The sequence below is a fragment of the Dipodomys spectabilis genome, unplaced genomic scaffold (assembly GCF_019054845.1).
Source record: "Dipodomys spectabilis isolate Male_0828 unplaced genomic scaffold, ASM1905484v1 ptg000067l, whole genome shotgun sequence".
NCBI lineage: Eukaryota > Metazoa > Chordata > Mammalia > Rodentia > Heteromyidae > Dipodomys > Dipodomys spectabilis.
In genome coordinates, this window is record NW_024870744.1 from 5565351 (window position 1) to 5591280 (window position 25930).

Consider the following 25930-nt stretch of genomic DNA (forward strand, 5'->3'; position numbering starts at 1 on the left):
ACTGGCAAGGCAGCCTGCTTACAAATGATACTTAATTTACAGTAAATAACTAAGTTAATTAGAAGTAATGATCCCCCAGACAGTCTCAGCATCTAATTATTATTTTTAGAAATATGTGGTTGCGAGATGCACTACAGAGAGATTAAAAAAACAACACAGAGAGAATTTTGCATTCCCATTTTCAATTTATCTCTCCACATTATTAATTAATAATAATTAATATTCAGACACTCACATTTTTATTTACAATTCTGGACATGAATTCTTTATGAACAACCATATGAACTTTTAAATTTAATTAAGTAATTTGGAAGTAATTAATGTGTAAATTCAGAATCATGGCATAAGATAAATGTGGAGGGTGTTTATCTTGAGAGTGCAGTGTCTGTCTTTAAAGACCCTTCTGAGACATAAAAGCACTGGAAAATTAGAAGGCCATCTAGGCCTGGAATATTTAAAGCAGTGTCATTTTCTAGACACTCTCCCACTGGGAGCTGGCAGCATTGAGAGGAGGAGCTCTCTGCGGAGTATGTAACAGGAGAGGGTGGCGGAAGGGTTGGCAGGGATGGCGTTGAGGAGCTCCGACCACCTCCATGAAAACGTCTTGTTTGAGATATGTAGCCCATGCTAGCTTCAAGTTTGCTTTCCTTCTGCTGCTACCTCCTGAATGCTGGAATTGCAGGCATGCACCATCACACCTGGCTTATATCAAAACCCTCTTAACTGTCTGTGATGTCATTTTATTGTGCCAAAATGGACTAAATGCTTCATTTACCTGGTGATGGATGGAAGAGGGTACCTGGATTTTTGAGACAGAGTTCTATAAGGCTACTTTAGGATAGAATTATCCCACCTCCCCTAGCCTTTTTGGACAGAATGCTGAATAACAATGTACCAGGAGTGTCAAACAGGCAGTGAGCCCTGCTCTGTGCTGGGCACAGGACTCGGTAGCAGGTATGTGATTTAGAGACTTGTCATCTGGGGGGAAGGCACGTCTCCTTTCAGAGAATACTGCTGCTGTTTCCCAGTTTAGGGCCCATCTATGACCTGATCCCTGGGATCCCAGGCACGTCCTGGCCACTGGCATCTGCTAGCATGGGGGAAGCTGGGATGTGGAGGGGAGAGGCAGGCAAGCCTGGCCCTTGAGTCATGGTGCTTGTGTTTACCCTGGTAGAAGACATCCACACATGGCTGATCAGCACTGATGTTTTTCAGGATTTTGGGGTAAGAGGGCAGGACTCTGACAATGTTCCTGTGATAGTCCAGAAGCTTCTGAGCTGTCTCCTGCTCTGAGATGCCTTTCGGCTCAATCAGGCGGTTCTGGATTTCAGGCTCAGAGGGCCAGTCGAAGGTGGTGTGGTAGATCTCTACCAAGAGAGAGAACAAAGTGAGACTCCCTGCCCAAAGGTGGCTGTGGGCACACATATCTGGCTGGATGCTACTGTCCCAGTGGCTGCAGCCTGCCAGTTCCCATGGTGTCACTGATTGCAACAGGCCTGTGTTACAGTGGTCTCAGTTCTGAGCCAGTTCATACTATGTTTATGGTTGCTAGTATGCTAGTTACAAGCACAGTCACCAGGACCCAGCCCAAGACTAAGGGCTCCATGACCCTCCAAGTACTGACTCCTGGAAGGGCTGCAGACACACTGCAACTTCACAGAAATCTGGGCACACAGTAGGCCTTGTGTTTTCATTCCCAAATCCAGATGAGGAAACTAGAAAGGGGCAGGGCCAGGAAGCCACAGGCCCAGGTCTACGAAGACCACTCTCCTTCTCATGGCCCCTAGCCCCTGTGAAGCCAATTGGTTCCATAACACCCAATACCCTACTGGGTCCCACCCCTGAGCATCCATCAGTTCCCCAGATAACACATCCCTCTCTTGTATGCACTGCAGGGAGGTGGGGATGCACTCAGGCCCTGAGCCAGGAGGCCAGCCCAGTTGCCCCATGGCATAATCTGCACGCGAGCCTGGTGCCGCCCGGGGCAGGCCCCTCCATTCACTGTGTGTGCCTCTGCATCCTCCTGTGCTGGACCTTGTTTGTGTTCCTGCACTTTCTGGCTCAGAGATTCTGCTGGAGGCTCCTCTGCCTGTATAGCCTTTCTGGCACACGTGGCCTCCTTTGTACCCTCTGCGATGCCCTGAGCAGAGCCAGTGCTCGGTGAACTGCAGGGCAAAACAGTAGGGTGGGGGGAGCCTGTATTCTGACTGCTCCAGAAATCCACGGGGATGGGTGCAGAGGCAGCCATACCTTCCGTGAAAGGGTCGATCCTCTTCCCCAAGTTTCTCTCAATAAGGACGGTGTCTGGCGCATTCAGCACAACTAAGAAGAGAAACAAAGGAACAAAATCAGGGATGCCACACAGTTGTGTCTTGTGGACTTTTGCTGTCTAATGATGTGAACACCACTAACCTCCCAGAATTCCTAAAAGAAACAACTTCTCAGCACTAAAATGCAAAGAATGTTCTTTGAGGAGCTGCTAATACATTCTCTGTCCTAACTGACATGGAGGCAAACATCCCTGCACATCTGCTCTGCCACATTTTCCGGTGTTTGCTGACTATTCCCTGAGAGTTTGGAGACCGGGGACAAGGAACCATCCCACCTTTTTTCAACCACAAGCCTGAAGTGCGTTCAGCCTTGGGGAAACTAAAGCTACACTGAACTCAACACGACTTTTTCTCAGGGGTCACAGACCCCTCAAGCCCTTCTGTGGGTAGTGGCCAGGCCGGGCCCAGGGTAGGGATTGGGAGCCTGTGACAAAGAACAGGCCACCCACCTACATGTAGGTGCAGGGCAGGGCCCACCCTCCTGGACCAGCCTCAGTGGGGGCCCCCAGTACTTACTGACGTGCCTGGGCGCAAGCCCGAGGGTCTGGATCATCAGCACCTGCTCCCGTGTCTCAGGGATACCATCCAGGATCCAGCCCTAGAGAGGAGGTGGGTTTTTTTGTTTTGTTTTGTTTTATTTTGTGTCAGTTGTGGGGCCTGGGTGCTGTCCCTCAGCACTTAAGCTTAAGGTGAGTGTTCTACCACTTATGCCACAGAGCCACTTCCAGTTTCCTGGTGGTTAACTGGAGACTTTGCTGTCCTGGCTGGCTTTGAACTGTGATCCTCAGATCTGAGCCTCCTGAGTAGCTAGAATTACAGGCGTGAGCCACGGGCACCAGATGGAGAGAAGAGGTTTGGAGAGGCACTTTCCTATTTTTATTTTGAGAGTTTGGGGAGAAGTATTTGGCAGATCAATTCATGCAACAGCAGGCAACAATGGATTCCTTTCCCAAAATGTCTATTCATGCCAACATGTGGACTCCTTGAGGTTTCAGCTTTTTATTTATTCACAGAGCTCTTTACATATTAAGGCTCCTAGCCCATGTGAGCAAACAGCCACAAACCATTCACGGCAAGCAATGCTGCCAATACTTTCTGAGGTTTGTCTGTGACATTTTAATCTTGTATATAGTGTTCTTTGAAATATACTGGTTTCCAGCTAAATCAATCACTGCTTTTCCTCTTTGGATTCTGGCATTCATGGGTACAGGGGGGAAAAAAAGGTGGTTTGCCCTGCCTAAGCCCATAAATATTCACTTGCATTTATATTATGTTCTCTGATGTTAGTACTCTTCACACTTCAATATTTAATAGAACTGCATCTTCTTTTGTGAATCCCTAGAAGCTATGATCTAAGTGTTTCCTGTGGCTCCCCAGCTGGCCTAGCCCATCCATGACACAGCATCTCTCTCTCTCTCTCTCTCTCTCATATGTCTCTTTTTTTCACAATCTAAGTGTTGATGTGACCTTGGTTCAGGCTCTTTCTGCCTATAGATTATTAAACTATTTGTATTTAACCTTTTAAATCACTGTTTGATAATTTATTGCTATACCTAATAGAATATGCTCCCCTAGTCTTTTTTCTTAAGCCTCGAGAAATACTTTGGCAGGTTCCAAAATGGAAATGCTCTGAGGGTTTTGGAATGACATAGTGCATGGATTAATTCATGAAGAAGCGACACTTCCCCGGTATCAAGTTGATGTGTTGTTGTGCCATTTGCTTAAGCTATTTTCTTACGTCCCTCAGCCATGTTAACATTAAACAATTTCTGAAGTCCTTTCAAGTCCTGGGAGTCTAGACACACACACACACACACACACACACACACACACACACAAACACATTATAATGCTTTAGACTTCATATCCAGATAAAGCAAGTATTGCAATTGTCAATAAAACAGCAAACTGCTTCAAGTTCCTATTGTGTAGTGAAGGGGAGTAGCCACCTTGAATTGAAATTGACTTTTTAATGTTTATACTCCCTCCAAACAAGCTCGCCCTCTCTCCAATCCCCCCTCATCCATTATGAGAACTTGGTGTTGAGGTGGGAGGATGGGCTGATGCGCAGGAACTCTGGCTCAAGGGCCTCAAAACCCACACCCCTCTTTTCCAGGACCCAGTCAAAATGCTGGCAGAAGTAGCTTTTGTATTTTTTTTAAGTGCCTGCATTCCTTCACTATTTCAGTATATACGTTGCCATGCCTCAACTGCTAGTTTAAAAAAAACAAAAAAACTAAACAAATTTTCAGCCTAAAAAGTGTTGGAAAAACCAGGCAAACTTTCATTAATTTCTTAAATTATACAGGAAAACACAGCCACTGAACCCTGGTTTCTCAAACTAATGAAGCAAAAGTACAAAAAAAATTTTTTTAACATCCTTTTGCTCCCTCAAGTCCTCGTTAGAGCTACCCAAGTGCTAGGCTGCGGCTTTTTTTCTTTCTTTTTTTTTTTTTTGAGAGCAAACATCTACAGATGTGAGCAGCTCCACATGAAGCAGAGCCCAGCGTCGGAGCTGCAGGTACCAGCTCCCTCCCTCACAGGTCCAGAAGTCGAACCAACATTTCCTAAGCCTTAGCTAAATTCCTACCTTTTGATTTTCTCTTGATTTGGAGGGTCCTGGAAAAGAGTCACAAGCCCACTGATTGCCTGTACAACAAGGGCTGGTAATTTGCTTCGAGTGGCTTTTTGAAGCTGGAAGAAGGCTGGAGCTCATCTTTGCTCAGCACTGAGAAAGACCTCTTCTTTTAATATTGCATTAACTGAGCAATCATTATAATCTCACCCATAAATCTGCAGTGGATATAAATCAGTATGTGGTCCAAAGCTTTTAGAAGTATTCAGAGGAACAGCACTCCCTGACTTCACGCTGGAAGAACCGGGCCTTCCAATTACTGGGAAAAGCGAAGCAAAATGAGTTACATCTCCCTGATTAGTCGGGCCTCGCTGGTGTCATTCTGTATGCAAGATTTTAGGAAGAAGGCAGCTGGGGCTCAGAAATGGGGTCCAGGCCACCACCTCTTCAGGGTTGTTCTAACCTGGAAGTGTAGAACACTCATGAGGCACTAAGGGCCCCAAGGACCCCTGGAGTGGTCCCTGTCCCATGGGGGGGGCCTCCTCATCCCCTTGCTGGTCCCAGTGGCCCACACAGGTCCCTCTGGGAGGGAGAGCACATTGGTGAGGGGAGCCCAGGCTTAGTTAGCACTCAGAAAGGATATTCTGTCCTAGAGAGTTTGTACTGGCTGAGGTTATTTGCCCAGTTGCAAAATGGGCTGTGCATTAGGGGAAACAGCTACTTTGATGGCTGTAGATTTTTGGCAAAGCCAGGAGTCGTCCATCAGAAACTTTCCTCCAACCACCACCACAGTGGGACACTAAGATGTTCGCCACAACCCTGCACGGCTGGGCTGGTGGGTCTGATGGCCAGGAGGGGCCGGATGCAGAGATGCAGTCAATCCCTAATTAGAATACATTATCCATCTTCCTGACACTTCAGTGAAATATCTGTTCCACTCTGGAGCCGCAGCTTTGTTCAGAGCAGGTTAATTGATATTCTGATGCCTTCACTCGCCATACCCCCGTGGCTTGGTTCTGTTTTATCACACATCAAAAAGGCCGTATGCTCAGGGCGCTCGGGGCTCCGGCGCAGAGCTGGAGGTCTGCACAGCTGCACGGGGCACGCTATCACAGGAGGGACAAGCACCGAGCAGATGTCACAGATGAAAAAGAGGAGAGCAGAGGAGCCGGGCAGCCTAGGGATCTTGGCAGGGCTCAGCAGAGCACGGCCTGATGCGGCAGGAGCCGTCCCGCTTTGTGCGAACACTGGCCTTTGCTGCCCTCCTGACTACTATTAAAGCACAATTAACAACGGCACCGGAGAGCCTCTGCTGCCTTCTGGGCAGCTGCCCTTTTTATGCCTTGCCCTCCTCCCCTCCCAATGCCAGAGTCCATGTTGGGTGCTCCCCTGGGTCTTCTCCCAGCACCCCAGCAATCCCAGCTTCTAGCCCTGGCTGTGGACTCTGCACCAAGGCATTCCCCAGAGCTTCATGCTGATTCCTGTGGGGGTATGGGGGGGGGGGAGGGGCCGGGGACAGAGGCTTGGAGTCCATCCATCATATTCACATGGCTCAAAGCTGAAGCCCAAGAGGCACCACAAAGCCAACGCCACCCTAAAGAAGTAAAGAAGTAGTATGTGGGTCCAACATGCCAAGGAAGTATTTCATAAGCCAAAAAAGTAATACATTTCCAAAGATCAAGTTTAGGGTACTGATGTTTTCTAAAGCCTGTCAGTGAGAACAACATAACAACAGCCATCTGCCCTCCATCACAAGAGATACCAGAGGATCTCTACCACCCCAGGGGACCGATGCCTGGGACTGGATTGAGCCAATCTCTCTCTCTCTCTCTCTCTCTCTCTCTGAGTACTGACAGATCTTAGCAATGTCTGCATATGAGGGGTTTTCCTTCGTCAACAAGGAAGAGCTTTGCAGCTTCTTTGCGGTTTGGCCAAGTGGCCAGCAGCAGCACTTTGTATTTGGGGCATCGTTATTAAGAGAAGGCTACCAGAATTCCAGCCCCAGGACACATGGTGTGATGACTCAGGCTGTTCTGCAGCTAGGGCCATGCGTGTGGACGCACTGGACAGGAGGTGGTTCTCACCTTGGGGGAGCAGGACAGGACAAGCTTTCGTTTGACCTAGAACAGTCTGCAATGTAAGACTTATACGTGGCTTAGCTCTGGAATTTTCCACACAATCCTTGACCCCAGGTGACCAGAACCACAGAAAGCAAAGCCTCAGCTGAGAGGCACATCCTCAAACTTGGGTGGGCCAGCTACTTCGGCTCATCCAGACACGTGAATGGCTTGGCCTGCTATGCCACCCTAGGAAGCCAGCAGAGTAACTCAGTTAACAGATGACCAGCCAGGACGTGCATCCTCAAGTTTAATCTCAAACAATGCAGGGCGCCTGTGGCGGCTGTGTTTGATGTGTGCACTGGCAGCAGGTAGCAGGACGGGTAACTTCTCAACTTGTTCCCTGCTCTGACTTCACACAGAGCTGCTAATCTCACTCACACCTTGAAGCATGCAGGAAGTCCACCACACTGGTGATGTTCCATGCAAACCAGCAGGCGCAGGTTAAAAGTCCCCATCTTCAGAATGGTCCAGTGTGGGATTGTTCACTGGGCTCCATAAAATGTTAAGGTACTGGGGTCTGATCTTAGGGCCTTGCACTTGCAAGGAAGACACTCTACCGCCAAACCATGCCTCCAACCCTGCTTTTCACTGGTTATTATTATTTTTTATTACTACTATCATTTGCCAGTCCCAGGGCTTGAACTCAGGGCCTGGGGACAGTCCTTGAGCCTCTTTGTGCTCAAGGCTAGTGCTCTACCACTTGAGCCACAGTATCACTTCTGGCTTTTTCTGAGCAGTTTATTGGAAATGAGTCTTACAAGCTTTCCTGCCCAGGCTTGCTTTGTACGGCAATCCTCAGATCTCAGCCTCCTGAATAGCTAGGATTACAGGCGCAAGCTATCAGCACCCAGCTTTACTGTTTTTTTATTTTGTTTTTGTTGGTCATGGGGCTTGAACTCTGGGCCTGGGTGCTGCCCCTCAGCTCTTCAGCTCAAGGCGAGCACTCTATCACTTGAGCCACAGCGCCACTTCTGGTTCTCTGAGTGGTTTATTGGAGATAAGGGTTTCATGGACTTTCTTGCCTGGGCTGGCTTAGAACTGCGATCCTCAGATTTCAGCCTTTTGAGTAGCTAGGATTACAGACATGAGCCACCAGTGCCCAGCTTCACTGGTTATTTTTAAGATAGGATCTTACTTCCTACCTACTTCCTACCTGGGTATACCTGGACCTCAATTCCTTATTTTAGTAGATACTGAGATGTCAGGCAAGTACCACTGTACCCACCTTCCCTTTGCTGAAATGAAATCTTGTGGACTTTTCTTCCCCTGGCTGGCCTAATCTCAGCCTCCTCTGTGGCTTACGATAACAGGTACATACAATCTTGCCAAGGCTGGCCTCATAGCACAATTCTTCTGTTCTCTGCTAGGATCAACAGGCATTTTGTTCATTCTTAAGTAGCTAATTGGCACTTTAAAGTCCAATGTCTGTGGGGTCCCCGGAGCCAGTCTGCAGGGGGACACCATCCCAGGAAGGGTCAGATGATGCTGAGAGGGCTCGATAAAGGGAAATTCTCTTTGTAACTCACATTTAGTTCTCTGCATTCTGGATGAAGGTGACACACACTGATGCCCCAAAGGCAGGCATTTCCCCACAGACATGTCTATCCATGGCGTAGGCCAAAGCAGTGGGTTTGGGGTCACACAGCCTGCACCCCTCTAGCTGTGTGACCTGCTACCTGTCCCTTCTGCTCCTGAGCGTCATATCCCCTCTCCATACAATGTGAACAGCAGCAGGAATCTATGTATCGCATGATTCATGGGACAATTAAACAAGGGCTACCCACAAGAAAACAGCAGCACCACAAAACAAGTAGAGTGTCTGGTGACAAAGAAATGGGCCAGAGTTAACTAGGCACAAGCACACGTGTGTGTATGTGTGTATGTGTGTGTGAGAGAGAGAGACAGAAACAGAGACAGAGAGACAGAGGGAAGGAGAGAGATGGCTATCATTTTGAGAAAGGTAGTTAATCTTTTCCAGCTTACATTTGCAGAAGGCAGCATAAAGCAGCTGTGTGAATTGTGGTCTCAGCAGTAGAGCAGAGGACACCAGCTGAAGGATGGACCTGAACTAGGGCTTGGGATGAGCACACTTCAGTCAAAGTAAGGGGTCTGACCACTGGACAGCATCTTCAGGTTTCTACCGCGTTCCTGCTGCCGTCTCTGTTTAACCAGCTGCCCCTCCGGACAGAACCGTGCTGCTCCTCTGGACACTTGCTCAGAACTACCTGAATCAAGAGCTGCAGATAGATGCTCTGTCCTAACCATCTGCTCACAGGGGCGGACGCAGCACCACAGGTGCCACTCTGGGAGGCTCTATGGAAGGGCAGCAAGTTGTCCCTGGGCAACATGAAACCTCATCTCAGCCAATTAAAAACTGGTGCTGTGGAGTGTTTTTATCATTCCAGCTACATAGGAAATGTAAGTAGCAGGACTGAGGTCCAAGCTAGCATGGAGAAACAACAAGACTCTATTTAAAAAGTAACAAAGGCAAAAAAGACTGGGGGAATGGCTTAAGCGGTAAAGCACCTGTCCAGCAAGCACAATGCCATGAGTTCAAGTCCCAGTGCCATCACTGAAAAGACCAAAAATAACCAAGAGCCTTAAGAACAAGATGATGAAGAACTAGCTACCTCTGATTTCCAACTGTCAGGAGCCAGGCCCAGACCTCTGCTTGCCCTGCTTCTGGTCTCTGATTTACTACGCACTTGCCGGGTTGAGTGATACTCCTGCTGGCTCTGTGTTCCCGCCCATTTCCACCATGCAGTGCTCTCCCATCCCTCCGCTCCTGAGTCCCTCTGCATTTGCTCAAACTTCAAAGTCTACCTGCATTCTGATGAACTGTTTCTTGCCCTGGCTGCAATGGGAGGAGTCAGAAGGTGTGACCATGCCCATGAGGCATCGCTGGTTTCATCGGCTCAGCTTGCAAGCAGGCAGTCCAAGCATGTCCTCAACCAGCCCTGGGCCACACCAACCAACCAACCAACCGTGGCCTCAGCACCAGCACCCAGCAACCTCCACACCTAGGAGGCAGCATTCCCCTGTCCCAGCCCTCACCATGCTGCATGCCAAGTCTTTCTGAATGGAGCTCACTCGTCCTCCTCTACAATCCTGGCTCCAGCTGTACAGAGAGGATCACGCAGCCCTGAGGCTCCTTGGAGCTCTGGGTCATGCTCCTCGGAGGATGCTAGCGACTCTCCCAGTGGATGAGGGCTGTGTGACTGATACCAGCCTGCTGGCACCACAAGGAGATGTAAAACATGCAGCCGTGGGTCCTCTGAGCCAGCACCCAGCCCTCTACTTTACTAACATTTCTAAAATGCAGATAGCAAAGCTGGAGGCATGGCTCAGTGGTAGAGGTCATTCTAGAAGGAGGCAGTGGGTTGGAGGGGATGCAGACAAGAACCCAATGCCTATTCTACAAAGCTAGGTGGAGTGAGGGAAGGAGTAGGGAGGGAGGGATGGGTGAGAATGCTGAAAGGGGTGACATTGATCAAGATATATTGTATTCACAAACCACTTTATTAAATGGCAGCTCCTTAAATGATAATAATTAAAAACCCACTGACTTGTGTCCTAGACAGGGAATGGTAGATCCACGGCCAAAACAAAAAAAAGAGTCTAGAAACCCTCCAAGTAAAGTTAAAACTTTGTTCAACAGCTGAAGGTTGTTCCATCAACTCCCCTTTGCTTTGTGAAATCTCCCAGGCTCCAACAGTAATGAGAGCTAAAAGAAACTAACGTGGGGCTAGGAAGGTGGCTCAGTGGTGTGCATGAGGCCCTGGGTTCCATTCCTCAGCACCACATAAGCAGAAAAAACTGGAAGTGGCGCTGTGGCTCAAGTAGTAGAGCGCTTGCTTTGAGCTGAAGAGCTGAGGAACAGCATCCAGGCCCAGAGTTTAGGGCCCACAACCAACCAAAAGAGAGAGAGAGAGAGAGAGAGAGAGATAAGAAGAAAGAAAAAAAGAAACGAACGGGCAAACATCAAATAGAACTGATATCTCCCATGCCGAGGACAGACGCCTCAGGCGCTCCTGCAGAATGGGGGCTGCAACCCTGCTTCCTGGGTTGCAATGGACTGGGATTCTGCAAAATGGTCAGTTTGCATCTAATGAGAGTATGTGGACCGGACATTTGGAACCTCTTGCATCATGTTTCTGTGGGTGAGTGTTTGCATTTCCTACATGGTAATCCCCTCCTACAGTTGGGCACCGCTGCAGCGCTTACCACCTGCTCACCCTTCCACCCTTCAGGTCTGCCAAACGCAAAATGGTGCCCAGTCTTCCTCCCTAGAAACTTCATGGGGATAGAATCCAGGCATACAAACATTTCTTCCTCTTCTCCTTGCCACCTACATTCTAATCTGTGACTTTCCAGCAAGCTGGTTCTGGTGACACAAAAGGGCCTGGCATGGATTACAGAGCAGGACAGAGGCCCAGCCTGGCAGCCACTAACCAAAAGCTTTGATGTGGTGCCCTGCAGTCCCAGGGTACTGGCCAGCTCACCCCAGCCACATCCCTGCTTCCACCCAAGCCTCAGTCTCCCCTTTCATGAAAGGCTTTAGGTAGGATGGTTTCTAAACAGCTTTTAAAGAGATACTGACAAGGAAAATTGAAATACATACAAAAGACAGGATCATTCTACATTAAGCTCTTATTTAATGTTTTTAAAGTGAATGTCCTGGTGAATAATTCTTATTACCAGTCAATCAATGAGATAAAGAAAAAGAATACCGAGCCAGGCACTTGTGACACATCTGAAATCCTAGCTACTCAGAAGGCTGAGATCTGAGGATTCCAGTTCAAAGGCAACCTGGGCAGAAATGTCTGTGAGAATCTTATCTCCAATAAATTACCTCTCCCCCGCCCCCCAAAAAAGACAGAAGTGAAGCTCTGGCTCAAGTGGTAGGGCATTAACCTTGACCAAAAGAAACTCAGGGACAGTGCCCAAGCCCCAAGTTCAGGCCCCAGGACTGGCACACACACACACAAAACAAACAAAGACCAACACGGGAAAAGTTCACTGCATATGCATCAACATCAAATCAGACAAGTTCTCTAAAGCTTGAACCAGGCCCCTCATGGGGCAGTAGGTGTAGGGACCAAGGCTAAGTGGAAGACTTGAAAGCATTCCTAATGGAAATTCTTTTAAGAAGCAAGGAGGGAAGTCACTAACAGCGCTCCACAAGTCACACAAAACCACATAGGAGCCGGGCGCTGGTGGCTCACACCTGTAATCCTAGCTACTCAGGAGGCTGAGATCTGAGGATCACAGTTCAAAGCCAGCCCGGGCAGGAAAGTCCGTGAGACTCTTATCTCCAATTAACCTCCAGAAACCAGAAGTGGGCTGTGGCTCAAGTGGTAGAACAGTAGCCTTGAGTTGAAAAGCTCAGGAACAGCGCCCAGGCCCTGAGTTCAAGCCTCACGACCGACAAAAAACAAAACAAAACAAAAAACAGGGCCACTGCCAAGACAACCTCCCTAAATGTGTGCCTACTGCTGAAACTTCCTTAAACCTTCAAATTTGACTGCCTACTTCTGCCGGATTTTAAACACCTTCCAGTCCTGAGGCCAACAGCAAATTGGACAGGATTTCATTGCCATGGTGACACAGAACTGGAGAATGAGCCAAATGGCATTCATTCATTCCATAAATATTTACCGAGCATGGGGTCTATGCCAGGTGCCATATGAGTGGCTGGAGGATTCTGCCCCTGACCTCTCACAACTCAAATTCTTAATTCTAAGTGTGAAAATGCCCAGGAGGAGAGAGGGTGCTATGGGCATGAGAGACAGGGACACTAGATTTGGGGGGGGGGGGGGGGGAGCTTGAGGTCTTCCTAAAGAAGCAACTTTAAGTAGAGCCTGGGGAAGAGAAGGGGTCATCTAGCTTTGGGGAAGGGAGTGGTGCTCGGCAGTGAAGAGGGAACTGTGAATTTTGGTCATATTGTTTCATAACAAGCTCAGTGGCTTCAAACGTCCCACTCAGTGTATCTTAGTTTCTGTGGGTCAGAACCTGGCAGATCTGCTCAGGCCTCACAAGGATGGGACCAAGTGCTGGATGCAGAGTTCTCATCTGGAGGGTCTACTGCACTCATTCAGGCTGTGGCAGGACCCACCGGCTTGCTGCTCTGGGATGGAGGGCTCTGGCTGCTTGCTGGCTGGAGACTGCCTGATTCCTAGAGGTCACCTTAGGAGCCTCTTCCTGTGGCAGCTTCCTTACCAGCAAGGACTCTCTCTCTCTTCTGTCTATCAGGATGGGGCCGGGGGAGGTGGGAGACATCTCCTGGCCTTTGCCCAACTCTGCTTCCCTGCTGCACTCCAGGGAAAGGGGTTTCACAAGGCAGGACACCAGTGGACAGCATCTGCTACTGTAGACCTGGGCCCTGAAGTGTGGGAGGCATCAATCTGGAGGAGGAGAGAAGGGCTGGGGTGGGGGGCAGTTGAGAGGGTGGAGGGATGGAGAAGGGCGCAGCCAGCCCAGGCCCTGTGAAGCCCTAAGGATAAACACCAGGGGAATAGGAAGCCAGGCATGGTAGGGCACCATCTGTAATTCTAGCTACTCAGGAGGAGATCAGGTATATAGCAGTTTGAGACCAGCTCCGTGAGAAAGAAGTTAGCAGAACCCCAGGTCAGTTAATAAGCTGTGTCTGGAGGGATGGGCCTATGGTTCCAGCTATGCAGAACGCATAAACAGCAGGAGCTGGTAAAGTTCAGCCTGGCAAAAACACAAAGTCCAATTTAAAATAGTGATTAAAACAAAAACAAAAACCTAGGGGCTGGGTGCCAGTGGCTTACGCCTGTAATTCTATCTACTCTGGAAGCTGAGATTTGAGGATTGCAGTTCAAAGCCAGCTTGGGCAGAAACGTCCACGATATTTATCTCCAATTAACAACCAAAATGCCAGAAGTGGAGCTGTAACTCAAGTGGTAGAGTGCTAACCTTGAGTGAAAAAGCTAAGGGACAGTGTCCAAGGTACTGAGTTCAAGATTCAGTACGTGCACAAAAAAAGATCTGGGGGCATGGCTCAAGTGGTAAGGAATCTGCTTAGCAAGTGCAGGGCTCTGAGTTCAAACTCCAATACTACAAATAAAAGGGGGAGGGAAGCAGCAGAGGACCATCTGAGGCTTTTGTTGTTTCTTTGTTTTTGTGCCACTCCTGGGGCTTGAACTCAGGGCCTTAGTGCTGTCCCTGAGCTTTTTTGCTCCTCTAGTGCTCTACCACTTGAGCCATAGCTCCACTTGCAGCTTTTCAGTGGTTAGTTAAAGATAGACTCTCAGAAACTGAAATAAATAGAACATAGACAATGATTTTGGTCAGCATAAAATTGAGAATTTCAGCCATATGCTTGTGGCTCACATCTATAATCCTAGCTACTGAGGAGGCTGAGATATGAAGCTGAGGATCACAGTTCAAAGCCAGCCCAGGTAGAAAAGTCCATGAGACTCTTATCTCTAATTAACAACCAGAAAACTAGAAGTGGCACTGTAGCTCAAAGTGGTAGAATGCTAGCCTTGAGTGAAAAAGCTCAGGGACAGGACCCAGGCCCCCAGTTCAAACAACACGATTAAAAAAATAATAATTGAGAACCTCTCTGGTGTTGATCCTTTCCCTGCAAGTTTCCAGAACTTTCCTTATTTCTTGGTGGGGAGGGGTGGAGTGGAGGGGACTAGAGCTTGAGCTCAAGGCCTCAGAATCTTACTCTTGCTCAGAGCTGGTATTCTCTAGTTTTTGCTGGTTAATTAGAAATTCAAGTCTGGAGGATTTGTCTGCTTCACCTAGCTTCAAACCTTGATCCTCCAATCTCAGCCTCCTGAGTAGCTAGGTATGCAGGCATGAGCTACCCAGAGAGTACGCTACCTTATTTCTTGGCTCTTCTTGGTGTTAGAGAAGAGGTCTAAAGGCCTGAGCCCATTCTGACTTCAGAGGTTGATGTCCTAAGGAGAAGCTAATGGTACACCAACAGGTAGAGCCCAATTTTCCTGTTGATAGTTCCAATACAAACTGCTAATTTCTCCTTCTCTGGTGCATCTGATGGTCACTTCAAACAAATTCTTCAAAAAGATTACATTAGGGAAAGGAAGGAAGAAAGAAAAAAGAGAAGGAAGGAAGAAAAAGAAAGAAAAGCCCAGTATTAACTATAGATTCCTGATGGGTTATGATTAGATTATTTTTCCCTAAACACTATCCCCTGCATTCTTTTTGTGCTCTAAATTACCAATTCTAGTCCCTGTGTAGCTAAATAATAATAATTACCATATAAATGAATATGCATATGTGTCATTTTTCTCCCTAAAAGCAAGAAAGCCTGTTTGTTTTGGCGGAGTGTTTGTTTTGCTTTTGAACAACCAAAGCACATAATTAGACACCTCACCTCTCCCTCTGGAGATCTGCCTCCACTGGGATGAGATGAAAAAGGCTCTGGATGCTCCTTGAAGGTTAGAGGAAGTTTTAAAACAAATTGAAGGAGATCTTTCTTTCCTCTGCAGATAACAATGGTGTGGACATGATCTAAATCACACAACTGGGTGGCGAGGAGGGACTTGCTTGAGGATGGCCCTGTTGTGTGGCAGATGCAGGAAAAGGCCAAAGGGAGCAAGCTCCCACACAGCAGCACAGACCGGGCCTCTGCACAGACCCGGCCTCCGCAAGCAACATAGGCTTCGAATCAACACCATGCCATTTTTGCACTGCGGGTCTGGGACTTGCGGTGGGACCCTCCACAGGATACAGAGCCTGCCCAGGTCCTGAATTCTGGATCTATGAAGGAGGGGGTGGTGTACAGCCTCCATGGGGAGCACAGGGACAAGTACTCAGCCCTGGTCACCTTGCTGCCTCTAGATTAGTGGTGGCTACCAATGGTTTAGGAATCAGCCTCTCTTCACAGCGTGAGGCACACCTGTGATGATGGAGCAGACAGCTGCCATCACCTCAAAATAATCAAGATTATAAACATCCACATGATCAGTAGTATTAACTACAACACAGTATAATCATGTGGTACGTGTAACTGACAACGCTGGTTAGAATACACAATGAGATTAATGATATTAGCATGTTGGTAGTGGTGGTGGTTCTAGGGCTTGAACTTGGGGCCCGGGTGCTGTCCTTGAGCTTTTCTGCCCCTTTGAGCCACAGCTCTACTTCTGGTCTTCTGGTGGTTAATTGTTAAGAGTCTCAAGGACTTTCTTACCTGGGCTGGCTTTGAACTGTGATCCTTAGCCTTCTGAATAGCTAGGATTACAGGTGTGAGCCACCAGCAACTGGCAGCATTGTCATTTTGAGGGTAGTGGCTGTTGGCAAACTCAGGACACCTGGTCTCACACTTGGTCTACAATGTAGAGGGGAGGAGGAGAAAGAGGAGGAGGAGGACGGGGAGGAGGAAGAAGAAAAAGAGGAGGAAGAGGAGGAAGAGGAAGAGGAGGAAGAGGAAGAGGAAGTAGAGAAAGAGAAAGAGGAGGAAAAGGAGGAGGAAGGGCGGAGGAGGAGTTAGAGGAGCTCTAGCAATCCTCTCCTGAGAAGTAATCTGGATTCCATGAGAAATGCCTTTATCCCTTCTGAGGACAGAGGGTGGATTACCTAAGGCCTCCTGGGGGGCTCAGCACTGCCTCCCTACTCATCAGCTACATGAACCTAAAGGGACAAACACAACCGCAAGCAGAGGAAGTTGTTTATGAGCCCACGGCCTCACCCCCAAGTTGTGCATGGAAGGGTCTGACCCAGAACAGCATCCCAAAGACAGTGAGAGATGAATGCCAGCATAGACCCCTGCCCAGGGCCTACGCAGCCAAGAGCAGCACACACAGTCATGGCACAGTCATCACAAAGCTTCTGGAAACAAGACCCATGCTACGTGTAGGACCCAGAGAAGGCTGGCTGGAGCTCACAGTTGGACCCAGACTGAACCAGTCGGGTACCAAGACAAAAATATCAACATTTGCCATAGGATTTCAGCCAGCACCCAGAATCTCATAATAGCACATGAAAAATGTCCAGGAGACCAAACACTAGTCCAAGGAGAATCAGGCAAATCTCAGCTCACGGGGAAAGGACAAACGCCATCAGCGCTGGCATAACTCAGATGGCCGTGATACTGGACCAAGACTAAAGCAGCTAATATCACAGCTGCCTTAAAAAAACCTGGCTAGTTGAAGGATACAAAGACAGGCAGTCTTGGGAAAGAAATAGAAGGTAGAAAGAAGACCTAAGTGGAATTGTTAGAACTGATAAATAATAAAATAAAAGAGAGTAGAGTCAAGGGCCTAGCTGTGGTTCAATCCAGATGATCAACTCTGATAATCAGAAAATGAAAAATTAAGAATAGGGCCTCAGGGCCTGTGGGACAAGCTGGTGCCAGCAGAGTGCCACAAGGAGAGGAGGAAGAGCATGGGTGAGCAGGGGGGCTCAGCTTGACGCCATGAGGTGGCCCAATGGGACAAGCATGGAACCAGCCATGACACTCCGCCTGCCTCTTAACCAATATTGGGAAAGGCCAGGGGCATCCCAGTTAGCCATGGCCCACCTCTGTCCAGCTCAGAGGCACCTGTCTTGCTGTTGCCCAATACTTTGTCCCCAAGTCCCCAGGAAGTCTCAGTGTATGTGATCTGACTCTGTCTTCCTCTTGCTCTGGTTTCAGGGTGGCTTGTAGTCCCCCACACAGGTTTTCTCCAACAGTACAGAAAATTATTTGATGAAATCAAGGCTAAATGTGCAATAGCTCCACTAGGCCCTGGGTGTCTTCACATGGCATGCTGGTGGCTTTAACCACTACCACCATCCCCACTTTTTTTTTTTTTTTTGCCATTGTCTATTGATTGGATGCTCTCCCATGGCCTCTCCTAGTGGGCTCTTTTCCAGGCTCCCAGTTACTTCTCCTATACACAGCCACAGACATCCACCAAGCTGCTGCAGATCTGCCTCCCAGCCTCCCAGCCTCCCAGAGTCTGGCCACCCCACCCAGGAGGCCCTGGGCCTTACCTTCTGAATGCAGTCCTCATCCCCCATACGCTCCTTGATGAGTGAGATGAGCATATTGTTGGGAAGCTTCTAGAAGAAAGACAGCACAGCGACACAGCGTGAGACTCCCACTGCCTGGGGCACTGGTAGGTAGAGGCTTGTCAGTGGCCCCCCCCCCCCCCCCACACACACACTCCCTGCCCTGTGACACGGGTGCAGTACCCCGCGGCATGTGTAGCTCACACACTACCCAGGTAAAAGATCCCAGAGAGAGGGAGTGAGGACCCCAGCATGCGCAGCAGACAGGCACAGAGAGGTGGACCACCCACAGTTCCCGTGTTGGGGCCTTGCTGGAGCTGGAATGCATCCGACAGGAGTAGGCCAGACATAACACATGAGGAGGGGTAAAGGGTGGTCCTGGGGTAGAAGACCCACAGCTAAGAGGCAGGGCTGGATAGAGCAGCAGCTCGGGGAGGCCTTGGGGCTCAGACACCCAGGGGCAGGGTGACTATGGGCAAGTCTTGACCTTCGTAAACCTCATATACCACATCAATAGAAATTGGTAGCAAGACCTAGGCTTCTATTTTTTTCCACGTGCCTGCTTCCTATTACATAGTGCCCCAGACTTCCCCTGAGAAGCCACGCTGTTACCCTTTAGGCTTTATGATTAGACGACAACCTCACGTTCAGATTCCGAAGAGGAACTGTTGATTAACATATCCTATGTCTGACACTGTGACTTATCCAAACACTGCCTCTGATCCAATCCCAATGGGTCATTTTTCAGGTTCAGGATATCAGTGTAATCAGTAGGAGCAGGAATCCTTGCTTTCTACCATACTGGAAGGTGAGAGAAGACCCGGAGCTGCAGCAGCCACTTGTAGGTATGAGGTATATATAAGGGAATGAAGCCAAGCTCAATCCCAGAGTGGCTTTTCCAAGGGTATAAGAACGGGAGATGAGTGGACAGGGAGGGAATGCAGGATGGGGCACCTCTGTTAGGACTATAATGTGTTTGCTTGAAAGTTACAGGGCCACCATGGCTTCTATGAAGTAAACAGCAGAAGAAAGAGAGAATGAATGAATGATACATAGGGAAAGGAAGAGATCTGAGAGGCCAGAAGGCTGGGCAGCATCCAGTGTCTGGACCCAACACCTCCTGAGAGTTCTCTTCCTCTGTGTCCTCACAGCAGACACAGCCCTGACTCTGCACTTCTTGCTTAAGCAGGTGGTTCTGGCACACTCCTGGGAGGGTCTGGGAGAGCACAGTGGGTCGGGAGAGCTGAGAACCTGCACTGCTAACACGTTTCCCTGCCGTGCCCCGCAGACGCTGCTGGACCAGGTCGCAGCTGGAAAACCACTGGGCTAAGCAGAGGCCCCCGCCACCTCCCACCCCAGGCCCAGGGACTGCTGGAGAGGCTGGTGGCCTCTTCCTCCTAGCTGTCCAAAGGAACTTCCCAAAGCTGGCAGGAAGTAGGTGGGACAGGCAGGAAGCAGAAAGCATCCTTGTCCTCCCCTCATCCCTTCCTACCCTTCCTGGCCCTCCCAGCCCTGGCTCCAGGCCTCCCAACGCTCCCCCTCCCCATCCCCACAGCACCCACTTGGGAGGCAGCAGTCAAAAAGGCACGGGACATGGGGTCCCCTCTAGTTCACGGTGACACAAGCAGTCTAAGAACATGGGTTGAAAGGTAGCAGATCTGGGTGGGGCACAGCACCCCACAACCACTCAGCAGGGGGCAGGCAGGCAGCTTTGAGCAAGGCCCGGCCTGAGCACCCCGCACCGCTGCCTGCCACCGCGCTGTCTTGAAGCCAGCTTTGATGTGTCACTTCAGCACCAGGCTTGCTGGGACTGCTTCTTGAAGCCCTGCCAAACTGTCTTTGCAGGAATCGGGCTCCCTCCTTCCAGAGGTCTGTGATGCTCTTCCATCCCAGCCCCCCAAGTATGGCTTTAGGGGGAAAATCAGGGACATGAGAATCAGGGAAGGGGCCCCATGTGGCCCAGCCTGGCCCTCGTCTGGCGGCACGGGGACAGCACAGCACAGGGCAGCTTCCTTGTCCTCAGAGCAGGTGGCTTTGTCTGCCCCAGTTTGGATCTTTCCTCGTCCCCTCACCAGCACCCAGGGCTGGCTCAGTGGTTACTGATTTGGTACAGACTGAAGAGGGCAACTGAAGGGCGGGGGCAGCACCAGAACAGCCAGGGATGGAGGAGATGCTGCCCGCCCTGAGGCGGCTGGTGAGGGCTGCACTGGGCCCTGCCCCCTGGAGCCCCTTGGCTTCACAACCAGGCCTTTTCCACTGTAGTGAGCTGTGGCACCTTGGTGGGTGGCACCTACTGAGAAGCTAGAGGCCTTCTGATCCATAGTATGGAATTCCAGAAATTCCCAGAGTTAGAGGGGAGGGAAAGCTGAGATGGATCTACCCCCCTGCCTGTCCTCCTCCGGGAAGGGGACGGAAGGAATGACGAACACTTGGACTTGAGTTCTCCTGGAAACTAATCAAGAATCCTTTGAAGATATTGGCTGCAATGGCACATGCCTGTGCCTCGCCACCTCCTGCGGAGTCTGCGTGAGAGATCGCGTTAGACAAAGAGCTTCAAGGAAGCATGCCTGCAGGAAGGGGGTGTTGGTTCAAGGCTTCCCATACACTTGGCTGCACCTTTATAGCCTCTTCCTTTATTCTTACTATATTCTTCTTGGCTGTACATTCATTGCCTTTATTCTCGTTTTGGCTATTTTTCTATTGATCCGCGAACAGAGCATGTTGTTTCTTTCCAGTCCAATAGAGATGGCTTCTCTAAATAATAAAGACTAGGACCAAAGATTAAATGTGGGCAATGCCCCAATCAATCTATCATCTGATGTGACACTGCCTCCAGAAACTCCTACAACTTCACAAACAGTTTTGCGGCTCACTTACAGTAAATATAAAAACTTAAAATTTCCAGATATGTTACAATAGGCAGAATTAATGAATTAAACTAAGTTAGAAGGAGTTATCCCAGAAGCACAGAGAGTTATAGAAAAAGGGACCCCTGATAATAAAAGGAAAAGAAAGATTCCCCCAACAGTTATGATTAAGTTTAGTCCAGCTTACGTTATAGGGAATAGATGGTGGTTTCCCACAAAATATAAAGTTAGTGACATCACATTTCCTAAACCAACTGATGAACTACTGCCTTATACAGGAGCTTATAAAGATGAAAATAGATAGATTAATGTAAAAGGAAAAAGGGTATTTTGGAACTCATTAGATTTTATGCAAAGATTAGGTAGATCTAGACCATTATGGTGTTTAATTATTAAAACAACAATAAGATAGTTTAAAATAACAATTAGAAATTTATGTGAAGGGCTGGGAAGATGGCTCAGTGGTAGAGCACTTGCCTTGCATGCCTGAGGCCCTGGGTTCGATTCCTCAGCACCACATAAGCAAAGAGGAAAACAAAAGCCGGAAGTGGCATTGTGGCTCAAGTGGTAGAGCGCTAGCCTTGAGCTGAAGAGCTGAGGGACAGCGCCCAGGCCCAGAGTTCAGGCCCCACGACAGGACCCAAAAAAAAAAAAAAAAAAAAAGAAATTTATGTGAACAAATATTGGGATTAAAATTATAGAAAACGGAAAATGCCTGACTCAACCTAGAAGTGTTTTTTTTTTTTCCCTTTTTTGCCCCCCTAGAAGTGGTTTTTAGGATGGTTTCAAAGGGACTTGAAAATATATGGAAAAAATAAAAAGAGTACAATATAAGTACAGCCCTGTCTTAGGTTTGTTAATTATTAAACATAAAAAGGCTGAATAGATGACGTATTCTATTAAATAATATGCTAGACTTGTTTCGCACCACTTAGCTTAAACAGTTAGTGGGATAGTCATCAATTTTTATGTAATCCATCAATGCTTTGCTTTTCTTAATTCTTGATTATGCGCTTAAATAAACAAAGAATTTATGTCACAATCACACACTGTATAAAAATGTTAATTCTCCTCAATAAAGATACACTCAGATGCAACTCTTTTGAGTCTGTGTCAGTTTGTCACTTCGCCGACTCCTTGCCCACCTATCCCGAGATCCCTGTCCCGTCGGTCCCAATGCTCCGGCCGAGGTGGTCCGTTGCATGCCTGTAATCCCAGTTCCATGGGAGCAGAAATCAGGAGGAGCAAGATTCAAGGTGATGAATGAAAAAGCTGACAGCTCCAGGCCCTCAGTTCAAGCCCTACAACCAACCAACCAACAACAACAGAAAAGAGGTGAGCCCAAACAGAATGTTAGTAAGAACTTAACTCCCTCAATAACCCAGGAATGGTGGTATACATCTGTGGTCCCAGCTACTGGGAGGCAGAGACAGAAGGATTGAGATTCAAGGTCAGCCCAGGCAATAGTTAGCAATCTCATATCTTGAAAACAAGCTGAAAAGGCACAAGGGACTGGGGCATGGCTCAAGTGCTACACTTGAGATCCTGAGTTCATTCCCTAGTACTTCCCCCAAAAGTCTGTATCTTTCTGAGTGTGGAAACAAAAGGCCACCAGGTGAGAGGAGTGACGGCATCTCAGAGCTTGCTGTGATAGGGATGGACAGCCATCCGGGCAGGCAGGAGTGTGGGGGCAGGAGGGGGAATGGCTGGAGGTCACTGGTGTGGGGAGGCTAGAGGCTAACCGGTATCCTAAGACAACAACAGGGACAAAAACTAAACAGAAAATTGTTGGTTGTTAACCATGTGCTGCCAGGTTGGGTCTGACAGTTATTGGCTGGCCTCTTGGACTGTTGGTGGAGACAGCAGGCTGACTTACTGTGCTGTTCACTCCCTGTAGGCAGCAGGCTGGCCTCCTGAGCTGGTCACTGTAGACTATGGGTCAGTGATTTCTGTGTCTGGCTACTGGCCAGACTGAACATCGCCAGGTAAAATTAAATGCTATATGGGTTTGCTTCAGAACACCCAGGTCAGGGCAGCCAGGGAGGACAGAACAGGAAGCCAGACACAGTAAAGCGAGAAACACAGAAAAGCTAGCTCCATCTCTGCATGCCCTGGATCCTCCAGATCCCAGTGGCAGCTCTGCCTTGGCTTTGGACATTGCCTGACTCCAGGCTTTGGGTTTGGGACTCTGTCTGACACCAGACAATCTGAATACTCTCTTTGCTTTTTCTCCTGCAGGGCTCGGGGAGGATCTAGGCCTCATACATGCTAAGCCATGAAGCCACACCCCCGGCCCCCAGCTCGTAACTGCTCCCAGCCCAAGCCAGCACCTAGATCTTGGCAGGTGGGGAGGATCTAATCTAAGTGAACTGGTAAATGAGCCAGTCAACCTTGCCACCAAAGATAGGGCTGAAGCAGTTTGTCCTCCTCTACCCTGGCTGGTGCTCAGTTTGGCAGTACTGTCTATCTCCCCTGGCTGGCAGCTTCCAGGGGTAAGGTGTTTGTCTGTGGTTCTCCCAGAGCGCCACAGAACAGCACCTAGTAAACAGCAGGCAATTAGGAAATGTCTACATGGAGATGGTTTGGTGAACATCAGAAATGTTAGAATTTGGCTGAGAAAATTAGGTATTTGAAGGGACTATTGCTACTGGCAAACTGCAGTGTAAAGACTCAATCAGCAGACAATCTGAAGATGGTAACTAATGAGGCCTGGCTGCAGATGAGGCCAGGCCCTGCCCCGCCCAACACACCCACCTGGGCACTCGGGACAGACTGCTCCGTGATGAAGCTCCATCAGCATCCTTGCCTTTCATCTTCTCTCCACCGTATTTCTGAACCAGGAACCCCAACAAGACGCCCTTGAAAGCATTCGATGTGGTCTGAACTTCGCTGGTAATTAGTGTAACGAAGCCCGGGAGGAGTTGCCTTGCCTCCCTCCTCGGGGCTCAATCCTGGGAACCTAATGAAGCATCTTTAGCCCAGAAACAAGCAGGGAAAGCAGGAGCTTTCCTGCCAAGCCTGTGTCCCTGCAGCTGCAACTACAGCTCTGCTTTGCCCGGGGCCCTGGGGAGCACTGGGGGGAAATGACTCCACTGTGTGAAGGACCTTGTTGAATGGGGTCTTCCCTCTCCAGCAAGTTGTCACAAACCCAGGGCTGAGTGTCTCCTGTGGCCTTCCCTCCACCTCTTCCCAGTCCTGAGCCAAGGCCTCACCCAGCGCCAGAGCTGACTGCCCAGGATGCCTGACCAGCTGGCTCCAGAGCCCCTGCCTCAGACTTTGGCCTTCAGCTGTTTCTGTGGCTGGTCCGAATGAGGACACAGGAGCTAGGATGGAGTCACCATCAGGAGTGCCCAAGAGCAGACTCATGACAGACAGACAGACAGACAGACAGCAGGGAAGCTAGGGAGCTGCAGAGAGAGTGGTGGTAAGAGCTCAAGTGCCCAAAGGTGCTGGGAGCAGCCAAGGTGCTGCACAAGTGGCCCCGCGGGTCCCAGGAGCCCTGGTGCCCCTGCAGGCCCCTTTCTCACTGGGCAGCCCAGAGGCACTCCTGCTACTTGAAGCTAGAGGCTAGCCAGCAACATCTTCCTGCCGGCACCGTTCGCTGGTAGCCCACAAAATCTAGAGATTCAGTCCAAGTTCTTGTGGGTTTTTTTGTTTTTGTTTTGTTTTTGGTTGTGGGGCTTGAACTCTGGGCCTGGGCGCTGTCTCTTAAGGCAAGCGCTCTACCACTTACCCCACAGCGCCACTTGTGGTTTTCTTGTGGTTCATTGGAGATAAGAGTCTCACGGACTTTCCTGCCCAGGCTGGCTTTGAACTGTGATCCTCAGATCTCAGCCTCCTGAGTAGTTAGGAATGACAGGCGTAAGCCACCTGTACCCGGCTCAGTCCAAGTTCTTGAAAGAACATTGGCTATTCACACGTATGGTGAAGACCTTGTGGTTGAACAAGCACTGGAAGGAGAGCTCTCCAAGGCTGGAGCGGGACCAAGCGGTCTCACCCAGGGTACGCCCTGAGCCCTGAGGTAGCCACAGGCTTGGATTAACCACTATGCAAAACAAGTGGTGACCTGGTGCACTGGGCAGGGACACTCGAGTCCCCACCCTTCGCCCTTCACGCTCACCAGCTCGCTCAACTTTTGTCTGTCCTGAGGGCTCACAGACAGGGCAGCCTGGCTTCCTCAGCCACACCCTGCACCAGCAGGGGAACACTCCTGAGAACCAGGCATGGAGCTGAAAAGGCACGTCCCTGCTTTGGCACATCATAAGCCAAAGAGATTTTTGAAGAAATACTTTGTGTTTCTATCTGGAGTAACCAAAAACCAACCATGCATCCAAGCCTCGTGGTTCCTTTTTGCGGGCAGGGAGTGAGTGGGGTGTTACAAAGAGCACGTGGATCTTTTTGGAGCATCCCACCAGATGGGTGTGAGCCAAGCAGAGCAGAAGGGATCTGTCTGCTCCTTAGGGCAGGTGCTGTCCACAGGGCACCTGAGCAGTGGCAGAGAAATGTCCCTCCAGGCCAACATCCCTTTAAATTCACAGTCCAGCCCAGCCCAACACATCCTGGTGATGGCCTCCAGGTCTACCATCTGTGGGATGGACATGGGCACTCTGCATCTGCCCCGACAGTTGGCTGACCCGAAGAAGAAAAGGAGCAAGCCTGGACCATCAGGACTCCACCTGGACAAATAAAGCTTCCCCCTCCCACTTCAGTTCACCAGCGGTCCTCTTCCCATGGGATGCAGGCTCTAGTGTGGAATTCTCTCCTTCCTGCCATTACATCCTGCCTTTTCTCTCTGCTTAACCCAGAAGAAAATGGAACTGGCCAAGCAAGAAGGGGCTGGAAGGAGAGTGTGTTGGGAAGTACCCGGCCCCCATTCTACACGAGGCCCCCTCTCTGCACCTGGCTCAGACCTACCTTGAATTTCTGGTAATATTTCCTGGCTTCCACAGCATTGGGAGAAAACTTTCTTGCCATTAGGTTCTCCTTGGTGAGGAGATTGCTGTTCAGATGTTTGGAAAGCCACATTGCCTGAAGAAAGGAAAGCAG

The 25930-nt window shown here is 49.4% G+C and overlaps 1 protein-coding gene across 1 annotated transcript in view; it reads right to left on the reverse strand.

The window, feature by feature from the left end:
• Positions 1 to 25930, reverse strand: part of Ak8 (adenylate kinase 8) — a 117331-nt gene that overhangs the window by 76208 nt on the left and 15193 nt on the right. The window contains exons 4-8 of the mRNA XM_042681141.1: positions 25799 to 25912; positions 18000 to 18068; positions 2847 to 2928; positions 2251 to 2322; positions 1167 to 1367 (exon numbers count right to left, since the gene is read on the reverse strand). Of these exons, the coding sequence (XP_042537075.1) occupies positions 1167 to 1367; positions 2251 to 2322; positions 2847 to 2928; positions 18000 to 18068; positions 25799 to 25912 (538 nt within the window). The remainder of the gene's footprint in view (positions 1 to 1166; positions 1368 to 2250; positions 2323 to 2846; positions 2929 to 17999; positions 18069 to 25798; positions 25913 to 25930) is intronic.